We start from the raw sequence: 13,446 nt of genomic DNA on the forward strand, positions 1-13,446 counted from the left end.
TATATATATATATATATATATATATATATATATATATAATCTATTTGTAGCTGGTAATCTATTTGTAAAAACAGACATTAGCATGCACAATTAAAGGGTTAGTTCACCCAAAAATGAAAATTCTGTCATTAATTACTCTCCCTCATGTCGTTCCAAACCCATTCATTTGTGCACAGTATTCTCGTAGTTTCGTAATATTGCGGTTGAACCCCTGATGTCACATGGATTATTTTACCGATCCCCTTGCTACGTTTCTGGACGTTGATCTTGTAAGGACCCTTGCTGTCTATGGGAGGGTCAGAGAGCTCTCAGATTCCATCAAAAATATCTTAATTTGTGTTCCGAAGATGAACGGAGGTCTTACGGGTTTGGAACGACATGAGGGTGAGTAATTAATGACAGAATTTTTATTTTTGGGTGAACTATCCCTTTAATGCACAGATCTGTTCTGACAGATTTTTTTTGTCTTGTCCATTTCTAATGGTTATCACTGTTAGACATTGAAATTCCAGATTCAGTTTGCATTTTAATACAGTTGTCACTCCCAAACCATTGCAGTAGGCACTCAGAAGCATGAGAAATACAATTTTTATTCAAATTGTGATCTTTTTTTTATCTATGATCTGTGATCTATCTTTATAATCAATGAAGCTGATATTACTTCCAAAAATGCATGACTTCAAGGTGACTCTGGCGAAGCAGGCACATCTGTACTGGCATTTTTATGAATCATGGCCAATCATAATGCTGTGAATGTTTGAAATGTGACCAATTACATTTGCATTAAAGCACCCAGCTTGTGTTTGTCTAAAATTTAAATTTGAATGAAAGTAAACGTCCATATTTACTAAAAAGGGTTGCAATCTCCCATGTACAAAACAAACACATTAATTTTTTTGTATAAGCACAAAAAAAAACATGTCCCTTTTAGACTTGCACTCTATTCATTTGCTGCATGTTTTCTTTAAAAAACAAACAAACAAAAAACTAAAACTTGCTTTCTAATCTTTTTGTATTCTATCTGTTTTCTTTTCATTTATTATACAATTAACAAAAGCAAAAAAGACCTCTAACACTAGCTTGCTCTATTCGTTTTCTATTCTATCTGTTTTCTTTTTATTTATTATATTATTTTTAAAAAAATCCTTGCTACGTGTACTGCGTTAAGCTAACTGAGACTTGTTATAGCACTTGCATATCATTGCTCTTTTGTTGATTTTGACTGCTTTTATTGTCCTCATTTGTAAGTCGCTTTGGATAAAAGCGTCTGCTAAATGACTAAATGTAAATGTATAAGCAGCCCCTTCCCTCAGGGCAGCGATCTGCCATATACGGAGCACAAAAGCTTTGCCCGCTCACTCGTTCACATGATATAAGCAGTCCCTTGTGTCAGAGCAGTGGTCTGTCGTGTACAGAACACAAAAACCTCTGGCTGCTCACTCATTCACTCAATAAACACAGCCCCTCACTTCAGATCAGCGATCTGCCATGTACAGAGGACAAAAAGCTTACTCATACTCATCAAAAAAGTCACTTACTTATTTAGGCTGCCCCCATCACAGAACGGCAGACTGCATTGCATAAAGCACAATGTGCATCAGCCACTCACTGAGTCAGATGATACACAGCTACCCGCCTTGGAGCGGTGATCTGTCAGGTATAGAGGGCAAAGCGCTCCAGACACACAATGCTACCAGCCAATCACTCATTCACACAATATATAATTGGTGCTTGTCGGGTCGAGGAATGTCTGAGAAGTGACATACTATAATCTAGTGATTGTCCACACTGGTCGGCGTCTGTCGGTGCAATGGGATTTGGCCTTAATAATACAACTAAAGGCAGGAGTCCTATGTTCCGTATTGCGCTCACATTCTTATTTAGGAGAGAGCCATCAGCACTGCCTTCAGTGTTGCCTCCTCTAGCCGTCAAGATAATGCTAACTGTTTACATTTAACGTAGAATAATATTTTATAGTCCACACATATTTAACATCAAAATTCAACAGTAACGAGCATTTGTTTATTTCGAATTTGGTTCTCAAACTTCGCCCTCCACCTTACTAGTTATGCACACTTAATTGTAATCATTTTAATCATACTGCATGTTCATGGAAGGATTGTTCTAAATTTGAAAAAGGACAAATCTCACAAGTAAGCATAATGTAAACATATTTCACATGTTTTATTTCCCTTGTAAAAACGTACTCGGTTTTAGCTTCCCTGAGTTACGGGAACGAGTACTGCGTCTGCTAAGACGTTATGGGAAAACTCCTTTTTCTCCGATGACTGAAGCTTTTTCAATAACGCAGTGTAACTGCACGGCCATTGGTTCGTGCAATAAATTAAAAACGAACCAATGGTTCGGCAGCGGAGCTGCATGAGCCTATGGCGATGAAGCCCGCCAGAGCCCACCAATATGGGCGGGGCCATCTGACTATATAAGCGGGCATGTCGCCATAGGATTCTCAGGTTACTTCGACTGAAGCGACGACTGAGTCGTGCAGCTCTATAGCATGGCTAAGTACGCAGTACTCGTTCCCATATCTCAGGGAACCGAGGTTACATTTGTAACAGAGTACGTTTTAAGTTGTTAAAACTACTTTTAAAAAAACATCATTAGCGATTAACGTGAGTGCAAACTGTATGTGCGTCTGTGAGGGAGAGAGAGAGCGGGAGAGATAAGGCCTGTTCACACCAAGGACGATAACGATAAAGATAAAGATAAAGTTCTAATGCATGGCTAGTTGTGCATTAAATGATTTTGATTTTAATGAACCACCCGATGCGAAGCGGAAGGTGGTTGCCTCCGCGAAGTGCATTGAAATTGTTTAATACACAGCTAGCCATGCATTATCCCGCTTATACCGTGGTCATTTGCCAGCATTGACAAGTTAAAACTGTTAATGATGTTTGCAGTGCAATATTTGACCAGAAAGGGTAAAAATTATGGTTATTTTCATCGGTTACGGCTCGTTAGCGCTAGCATTCTGCCTGCTTCAAATCAGACACAGAGATGAAATAGTGCGGTAAGATCACATTTATTTGAATGAATTATAGCATTTAAATGAATTAATTATTGATCAAGAGAGAGAGAGAGAGAGAGACTACCTGCATCTGCGCATCTCTCTAAACAAGCTGTACTTCAAAAACAGCGATTTTACCACCTCCTTGCTGAGGAATATAATGTAGCGATCTAGTATCTAGGTTATTTTATTAATGAAGATCGCGAGGAAGTGTTTTTATGTGTTTATGTGTGTGCGCAGCGCACAACAAGTAACAAGTTTATGTGTGTGCGCAGCACAATCTGTGATCTCCGACCTCTCTCTCTCTCTCTCTCTGTGTGTGTGTGTGAGCGAGTGATGATATTTTATAGTCCACACATATTTAACATCAAAATTCAACAGTAACGAGCATTTGTTTATTTCGAATTTGGTTCTCAAACTTCGCCCTCCACCTTACTAGTTATGCACACTTAATTGTAATCATTTTAATCATACTGCATGTTCATGGAAGGATTGTTCTAAATTTGAAAAAGGACAAATCTCACAAGTAAGCATAATGTAAACATATTTCACATGTTTTATTTCCCTTGTAAAAACGTACTCGGTTTTAGCTTCCCTGAGTTACGGGAACGAGTACTGCGTCTGCTAAGACGTTATGGGAAAACTCCTTTTTCTCCGATGACTGAAGCTTTTTCAATAACGCAGTGTAACTGCACGGCCATTGGTTCGTGCAATAAATTAAAAACGAACCAATGGTTCGGCAGCGGAGCTGCATGAGCCTATGGCGATGAAGCCCGCCAGAGCCCACCAATATGGGCGGGGCCATCTGACTATATAAGCGGGCATGTCGCCATAGGATTCTCAGGTTACTTCGACTGAAGCGACGACTGAGTCGTGCAGCTCTATAGCATGGCTAAGTACGCAGTACTCGTTCCCATATCTCAGGGAACCGAGGTTACATTTGTAACCGAGTACTTTCCTTTTCGACACTTCACTCGTACTGCGTCTGCTAAGACGCTATGGGGAACCAGTACAATCCCGCCATGCTATACTTAGAGGAACGACTCATACTTGCCTTAAGCACCACAAGGAGCTCAGAGGGACAAGTAATTTTGCAGGGAAACCCTGCAGGAGGTACTAGGGTTAAACTCGTAGAGGTCAGCCCAGCCATAAGTAAACATTCCAGGAATAAAACCTACAGCCTTGGCACTCCGTGAGGGCCAAGAGCGCAAGTAGGCAAAGCCTGATTGGGGCGGAACGCTCGATATAGGTTCTTAATGCCCTGACTGGGCAGAGTAGTTGTAACTCCTGGTCTTCCTCCGAGGGGGCGAGTGCTGATAGAGTTATTACTTGTGCTCTGAATGGGGTGGAGAGAGCACCTTAAGTATGTACCCGAGCCTTGGTTTCAGGACAACCTTAAGAGTTGTTGGGCCCGTATTCCAGGCAAGAGGGGCTCACAGAGAGCGTCTGTAGATCTCACCTTCTCAGGGAAGGCATTGCCACGTATCATCAGTCATGTGTTTCATTTAGTTTCATATTCATGGACTTTTTGGGTTGTTTCTATTCAGTTTCCCTTTTCCTTTGTTCTAGTTCACATAAAGGACCAGTTTAAATTGTACGGAGAAGTCAACACTAATTCTTAAATTTATTGAGGACAGCTAAAAATAATATTGTTTTGTGCCTTAATCAACAGCAGTTCAGAGTATGAAAAGACAATGCAGAAAAGCAGAACGGATGTGGCGGAAGACGAAACTTGAAATCCACTATAGCATATATAAAGATAGCCTTCGTGCACAACAGCTCTACACATTAATATTACAGAATATGATTCTCTTGGCACTAGTCAAAACTCAAAACCTGACCACTAAAACACTGCAGCTAAGTAGGTCAGAGAGGAAGAGAGCAAGGAAAGAAAAATGAAAGACATAAGGTGTGTTTGGGTTGTCAGAGGTGGATATACAGTATGTTACTAATGGTTTAGTACCATGCAGAATTGACTAGTTGACAGTTCAACATACTACAGTAGATGCTGCATTTGCACATTAACGCTGGTTGGCACCTGCCATAAAGCAGAAAAAAGATGACGATGACGCAATGTGTAGCTACTAGTGCCGCACAAAATCTTGTTGGGGGAGATGACAGATGAAAGAGAGACATTCTTTTGAGTGTGATTCATTGGCAAAAAAAAAAGAGAAAAAAAAAATTCTATAGATATTATGAAAACGGTGTAGCACAAATCTGATATTATGACAGCCATAACTTCAAATAAAGATCTGTAAGTGAGGTGGTTTTTAGGGCGCACTCAACTTTGTGAAATTAAGGGTGCATCTTTTTCAACATTACGTGAAACTGGAACGTGATATTTCTCTGGATTAAAAAACAAAAAACAAAAAAACAAACAGTGAGCAATTTGCCTGTTGTGGCACATTTAAATGAAAGTCTGAGTCAGGTCAAATTTTTTGTGACTTAAGTATGGCAATCATATTGTTCAGAGAGAAAGAAGCAACAAAAGTAGGCCAAACTGCATCATCTGCCACTGATTTCCAACCTTTTTTGTTTTTTGCTTCTCCACTAACCTAACACTGATTTTAGTAAGATATATGAAGTTATCAGTCCAAAAAAAACAAAAAAAGCACTATAATTTGCATTATGCTGCACTATAATTTGCACATATAAGAATCTGCTCTACATTTGTCCAGTGAGTCTTACTGTACAGTTCAGTTGGATAGCACAGTTTTCGTTTAAATATTTAGATTTATTTACATATTTTTATTTTATACTCAGGGTCACTTTACAAAGGTTTAAAAGGGTCATATGATGCTATTTTAAAGATCATTATTTTGAATAATAATAATGGCCCAAGCAAAACAGAGGAAAAATCAGGAGCTAAGCATGGCAAGGAGCATCAGACCAACTGCAACAATGAGTGATTAAAGCCATTTTAAAATGATTTTAGTCAAAATGGCTGAAAAATCTAATATAATCACTAGTATAATCAAATAAAAAATAATCAATTACTGGTTTATAGCTTTTGACCAATAGGTGGTGCTGTCACCAAATTGATATAGTGTAGTCAGTGTGAGGTGACAATGACACACACAAAGTTTGGTGTTAATATGTTTGCAGAGATACAGCCTAAGATGCAATTTGGCATCACATCATCAAATTCGTTGATGCAGTAAATGAAAACTGCTTCATCTATCGACATGAAATCCAAACTTTTGGCCCGCATTGTCTGAAGATGATCTGACTCGAATTTGGTGAAAATCAGACAAACGGTCAAAAAAGTCAGAAAAAGTAGGTTTTTCAGATAATTTAAAACTGAAAAATCTTGTCCTGTAAAAATTTATCTGACATGCATGGTAAGCAATTAGAGGAAAAAAGAATGTTGCTTCTAGATCTTACTAGGGGTGTAACAAGATCTCGTGCCATGAGATCTCGCAATATTAAAAACATGACAACATTTCTCGTCAAGGTGAAAATATGCCTCTTGATATCAGCATGATTGCAAAATGTGATATTGATTTTATACAATAATTTAATAAACAATAAGTTAACATTTTGTTAATTTTTGACTCAATACTATCTGTTTTGCTCAATTTTGCAAACAAAAATAGCTCTAAACAAAGCCACAGCAGAACTGTTGTGCATCTCCGAGCAACACACAACGATGATTCATTACTGAATGAATCTGTAATTTTGAACGAATCGAGTGAACCAATGATTCATTGGGTCATTCATAAGGAATTGGGTCATTCTTTGGGGGTTATTCCTCAGCCATAATTTATGTGATTATATTGAAATTAATTAGATTCATTAATTGGCAAATCATGTAATTAATTCAATTAAACATTTTAACCACTAGACAGCCCTATTTTTATGTTCAATTTGTGAAAAGGAGTTCAGCTAGAAGGTCACACACAGCTTCAATCATAAGTTAGAAACTCTTGCATAGTTCATGCGCAGTTATACGGTCTGAAGAGACTAATGTGAAATCAGAGAGTGAAGCCAGTCAGTTGAGTTTGTGGCAAACCTTTTACAGTGCATGGATATTGTCTTGTCTTTTACTGCATATGATAATTAATATACAGAAAGTAGAAACTAAGTGACATTCATTACAAGAAGATTAGTTAAAACATTTCAAAATGCACCTGCATTTTTTGCATTTTGTGACTCAGTCCAACAAAAGGTCAGTCATATATTTCATGATTGAAGATTTTTTTTTAAAATAGTGCTAAAATATTGCCTAGTCTCATTCTCGTGAACCTAATATCGTGTATTGTCTCATGAGCTAAGTGTATTTTCACACCGCTAGACCTTACGGTTCAAAAGTTATTAGTATAAATATGACTGAAACTTTGAGCTGTTGGTGGTGCTCAGGGCCGGATTTACCTTTTTTCGTGACATAGGCAAAACAAATTTTTGGGCCCCCCTTCCCTATTAATATGGTAGGCCAAATATTACCACCCAAGCAAATAAAAATATTTCTTAATCAGTGGAAACCGTTACAGTGTTTTCTATCACAATATGCACTTGCATTCAGTCAATAAAAATTTAATGTAGCTCTTAATTTCTTTGAGAACTCAGAAAGACCGTTCCATATAGGCGCGGCGTCGTGGCCACATAACCACTTCGGGTGTGCATTATTTCTCTAATAATTTTAATGGCCTGGAGTCACAACCACACATCAAGACATTGTTCAGATGATTTGTTTCAAGACATTTGACATGTTTCCGTCCTGAAATCTCGTGTGTGTTGAACTAATTTTTTACGCACCTCATCCCAAACCTTCCGTTGCAAATTCCAAAACGTCATTTTAGAGCTAATAACGGAGGCTTGAGCCATTGATATGCAGGCTAATGCAGTTATTAATGCAGTCTAATGCGGTTATTAGAGAGAGCGTTCAGCAACAGCGTCTACTAATCTAGTCTACAAATCTTTAAGTTAAACTGCTTCAAGAACCTCACTACTGAGAAATGTCATGTAGCTTTTCAGCAGTGGTGTATTGTAACAGATAAATTCGCGGGGCAGCGCTGACAAGAAGTTTCTGTTCGCGTCTCCGCGTGTCTGCACTGTGTTTTTTTTAAGATCATTATTTTGTGTATTTGGTGTAACATAATATGTTGACATGCTTTAATGTTCAAAAAACACATTATTTTTCAAATACTGTACATTATTGTAGGTCCTCTCTCAAACGCTTCGTTTTCTACAAAGTCCCTCCTTCCGACAAGCGCAGTCTGCTCTGATTGGCCAGCTGACCCAGTGCGTTGTGATTGGCTGAACACCGGCCAATCACATGATTTCAAGCACTCGTCGGAAATGTAACGCCCTTCACCATAATCGCGAGCTTCATCTTTCAAAATAAATGTAAAGACAGAGCACGCATAGTTAACTTAATCGATCACACAAAGAGCACCGTTTTTCTGCAGATATCAGCATGAACACATTTAACATTTTATATAAGTTCAGTAAAGCAATAAGTGACTTACATTTTAGACATAATATTGCTTGTTTTTGCTAAATTTTGCTAACGAAAATAATTCCAAACAAAGATCACAGCACTGTTTTGCGTCTCTGAGCAATGGACTTTACTTGTTGAATGAATCAGCTTTTTGAACGAATCGGTTGAATAAATGATTCAGTGATTCACTCATTAACACAGTCAACACAACCGCGGATGATTCATTTTCCACTCAAGTCGAGTCTGGGCTGTGCGATACCGCATCGTCTGCGATAATATGGTAAGTGTTGTTGTAATGATGTGCAATCTGACATTATCAAGTAACTTCTAGGTTACAAGGTAATCTCCAAATCACACACAGAGTGCACGCACGTTGATTTATTAGTCTAACTCAAAATTCCAGGCATTCTAAATTGTAGACGGCAAAAATGCGCAGTTTAAATGCATCCATGTCCCCTCTGAGACAGGCCTACATTAAACTGTGTAAATACATCTAAATGCCACTTCAGATGCAGATTCCAGAAATGTTTTCTTATGTTGGAACGAAAGTTCGAATGAAAAGATGAAAAAGAACGAAAGACACTAAGTTACCGGATGAAGTGCTTCTTATTCTTACCCAAAAATACAAAATGGAAGAAAGAGTTAAAACTGAACACAATCTTGCTACTCAAGCTGTGTATGAAAATGTTTTATATATACGAAAAACTAAATTCGAATTTTGTACTTAAATATTATCAAAATTACTTCAGATGCAGATTCCAGAAATGTTTTCTTATGTTGGAAATGAAAGACACTAAGTACCGGATGAAGTGCTTCTTATTCTTAACCAAAAATACAAAAGGGAAGATTGAGTTAAAACTGAACACAATCTTGCTACTCAAGCTGTGTATGAAAATGTTTTATATATACTGTATGTATTTGCTTCTTTTCCATTTTGCATTTACTTGTACTTTTACTTTCAATACTTAAGTACGTTTAAGATTTTAAAAATACTTTTCGTACTTAAGTACAATAAATATCACATACTTTAAGACTTTTACTTAAGTAATATTCTAAACGGTGACTTCAATTTCTACCAAAGTCATTTTCTGGTAAGATATCTGTACTTTTCCTTGAGTATGGCTTTCAGGTGCTTTATACACCACTGCTTTTCAGCTGCGAAACTATTTTATTGATAAATTCGCGGGGCAGCGCTGACAAGAAGTTTCTGTTCGCATCTCCGTGTGTGTGCGCGAGTCTGCACTGAGTGTGCATCTGTGAGAGAGACTGGGAGAAAGAAAGCGTGATTTCCGTAGCCTACATAAAAAAGGTGGAAGACATGGAAATAGTTTGTCATTTTTTACCCTATTGTTTGTTATATTTATTTGCTCAATGTCTTCTGGGGTTTTGGTTCTTTTACTGTTGTAGATAGCCCATAGTATAACAAAAATATTATATATCTCTTCATTGTGTTTGGGCCCCCCTGGATGAGCGAACATTGGCATGTGCCTAGAATGCCTATGCGTAAATCCGGCCCTGGTGCTACAGGGGTCGAGTTAGAGACTCCACACTTGCTATGGTTAATGTTGAGACTGTCCTCTATCCATGTGCCAGTTTTCATAACTTTCCCACAAGTGGTTCTACGGGCTGCCATAGACTCAATAACAGCAGCAGCAGAAGAAAAAGCAGAAGAAGAAGAAGAAAAATAAGAAGAAAACTAACAAATACAATAAATTATTTCTAAAAAGACACTTAGTGAACATTGGTCAAAAATGTATTAACATTCATGAAATTGGTACATGAATTTACATTGGATTGAAAAACAAAGTGTGAGGAATTTGCCTTCTCTTTTAAGAACCCCACTGCACGTTGGTGCATTATGTTGAAAAAAAATCACATATTCATCAATATTCATAAATAAAAACATTTAATTAATTAAAGTTATTAATAAAATTAAAGTTAACACTAATTAAAAATTAAAGTAAACCCGTGATTCACACCATACAGTCCTGTAAATAACAGAAAACCTCTCTCACCTGAACCTCTTCTCCTCGCACTGACTGTTCTCCTAACAATGGCTCTGCTGGCGGAGCGTTGATAGTGACAGACTTCTCTGAGCGACTGCTCTCCTTACTGCGGGATTTGTGGCGGTCCCGGCTACGCTCTCTGAGAAACATGGACACAACAGTGAAGTTAGGTATAGATCCTTCAGATAGAGAGAAGTATGTCCAGAAGATTAATTTGTCTTTTATTAAAGGAATAATTCATCCAAAAATGACATTGCACTCACTGGTTTCTACCACGGAAGTGAATTCTGTTATATATAGTGGACAGAATTTGGTGTAGACAAATTAATGTGGCCAAGTGTAAATGGAACATGCTCACCCAATCAGAAAGCTCTCCCGTTTACCAAAAGACAAAACAAAAAAAAAACATTAAGTGACCAAGTGTACAGTAAATGCACTCTTTTTCATGACGCACTGCCAAAGTGGTCAGTCTTTTATTTATCACCCTGATAAATTCCTACTCCAACACTGATCTATCACTTTGATCCATAAAATCATCCCCCCTCCCTCTAATTCACAAAGCATCTCCCCTGTCTCAGCCCATTATCCTGTCTTAAGCCAGACTGCCCAGCCCCCAAACCTCATGTCTGCTCAGACTAAACCACTGCGCTCTGGAAAAACACTAATCTTACAGAACTTTTAGCTGTGCAGTCTTCATACCCACAGTCACCATATGCTGAAAGCAGACACAGGCAGTCATATTCTAATCCTTATGCTTTACACACACACTCCTGCCTCAGCACAAGTAAAACTACACAAAATGTAATCGTGACAGAATGACGAAAGCTGCTATCACCCATCCTTTGGATGAGACACTAAAACAATGTCCTGACTCTCTGTGGTCCCTAAAAATACCATGTTTTTTGAAAACATTGGGGGTCCAATCCCGCCATACTGCAGAAATTTGCTCATAGGCCTCTATGAATTATGGCCTTCTTATCATCCTTATACACATTAACTACATCATTTTATGGATGCTGCACACTGGTGCTGGTAGGGCAGATTCCCCCATTCACATCAGTGATTTGATTTCTGCATTTGACAGTTAACACTCATGTTTTCACTGTGTTAGTTATAATAATATGATAAGTATTCATGAGATTACAAAAATTGCACTGCAATAAGGAGATCATTGCATCATGTGCTCAGCAGACATGACTGTGCTCGGCTACAGTGCAGCGCTGCAAACTTTGATGCAACAGGAGTACATTTCTACATATAAAACAACATTTTGGCAGCTGTTAACAGTAAAAATGCAGTAAAAGCTTTCAAGAAAGTTCTACATGTTATACTCATTTAATATGCAAAGATGTTAACCAATCATAGCAGGGGGCATATGCAATGAAATCTCACAATTTCCCTTCCAATTAAGCATTTAAATCAAAGGGCTAAAATTAGGGTAGAGTGAGAATGACATTTATATCTAAATTATGACCATTTTTGATGAAAAAGCATACTAAGATTATAAATGCATCTCATAAAACTATATATATATATAAAAAATGCATTTCATGATCCCTTTAAATCCTGATCCCTTTAAATCAATTTCTTTCAAGCATTTGATTCAGTCAACCCTATAAATGATTTACACATTTAATGGAGTGGAATCATATTAAGTTTAAGCAGCAAGAAATTAAGCAACAGCAAAAAATCATTCAAGAGAACTGTTAGTCATTTCTAAGCAAAATACCATTAAATCAGTGCAAAGCTTAAGGTTAAAAATAAAATAAATATATATAAGAATAATAACCCAGAAATGAATATACTCAATTCCAATTCAAAAGTTAATTTAAGATAAAAGGTTCACATGACAAAGGCTAATCAACAATTCAATAAAATAAAAAGTCAAATTATTTATCAATTACATCAAATTTAGTTCATTCCTTAAGATCACTTGGGTTATAAACCAACAGTTTGTAATTAATTTGCTGTGCAATTCAAATGAACAATTCTTGAATTGGTCTAATGTTTACAGTAGCAGTTTATAAATCAGTCCAAATGCAATCAAGCCGTCAAGAAACCTCAAGTCCATTAAAACAAAATTAAATGAAATAAATAAATACATAAATTAATTACGTAATTAGATAATTAATTAATTAATTAATTATACACAAATCAGTTAATTCTGCAGAGATTAATACTGGATCATGAAAAACCAGCTGACAAACCAAAATAATAAGATGGTTTACCATTGAGGACGGAGGCCGTCCCCCAGCATTGATCCAGTGTCCATGGTTTTTACCTGATCTCAGATCAATTTGATAAATTTGTAGACAATTTATTGAGACATTTGTGTAATTAAAAGAGTAGTAGTTAATAGTCTCTTATTGGCCTGTTTAGACAAGCCCTCCATAAAACAAATGAAACAAGCCCTGCAAATTAATAAAAAAAACGCATATTATACAGACACTTCATATTTAATTATATTTAATGATTTGTTCATTGTTTTTAATATATTATACTTCAAATAAAACATTTTCAATTGTTTTTAAAAGCTGTTTTTATGCAAGTTTTGGCCTGAGTTTTGTTTTATTTACACAGTTTTGACATGCAGGCATCACCAGTGTCTGGGGTTTCGAGTACTGTGAAATAGTAAATCATTTTGCAAAACAATTGGTTCAACTTGGGGTTGGGCGATGTCTACCAAATTGGCATCGGATGATGTCTGCAGTGAAACATCGTGATGGACGATGACATCAGGGGGCGGGGCGGGGCGGGGGTAGGGGTGTGCCTGAAGCGTGAAACAAGAGTTCTATGGAGCCACTAAAAGGTTAGCCGCTTGCTAGCGGTTGCCTGTTGCATTACAGTACATGAAAATTCACTTACCACATACACAGAGTAAGGAGAAATGTCTGATAGGACGATGGCGAATGATTTGCAGATCCTGAGCACCAATGACAAACATCTAATCTTGTCAAATGTGTGGTAAGTACTGC

The 13,446-nt window shown here is 37.3% G+C and overlaps 1 protein-coding gene across 2 annotated transcripts in view; it reads right to left on the reverse strand.

Annotated features, from left to right (window-relative positions):
* The window catches only part of LOC107748077 (vang-like protein 1), a 76,570-nt gene that overhangs the window by 30,074 nt on the left and 33,050 nt on the right, over positions 1 to 13,446 (reverse strand). For both annotated transcript variants that reach the window (XM_016562734.1, XM_016562733.1), the window contains exon 3: positions 10,481 to 10,610. In XM_016562734.1, the coding sequence (XP_016418220.1) occupies positions 10,481 to 10,610 (130 nt within the window). The remainder of the gene's footprint in view (positions 1 to 10,480; positions 10,611 to 13,446) is intronic.

The sequence above is a fragment of the Sinocyclocheilus rhinocerous genome, unplaced genomic scaffold (assembly GCF_001515625.1).
Source record: "Sinocyclocheilus rhinocerous isolate Xijiao unplaced genomic scaffold, SAMN03320098_v1.1 scaffold5002, whole genome shotgun sequence".
In the NCBI taxonomy this organism is placed as follows: Eukaryota; Metazoa; Chordata; class Actinopteri; order Cypriniformes; family Cyprinidae; genus Sinocyclocheilus; species Sinocyclocheilus rhinocerous.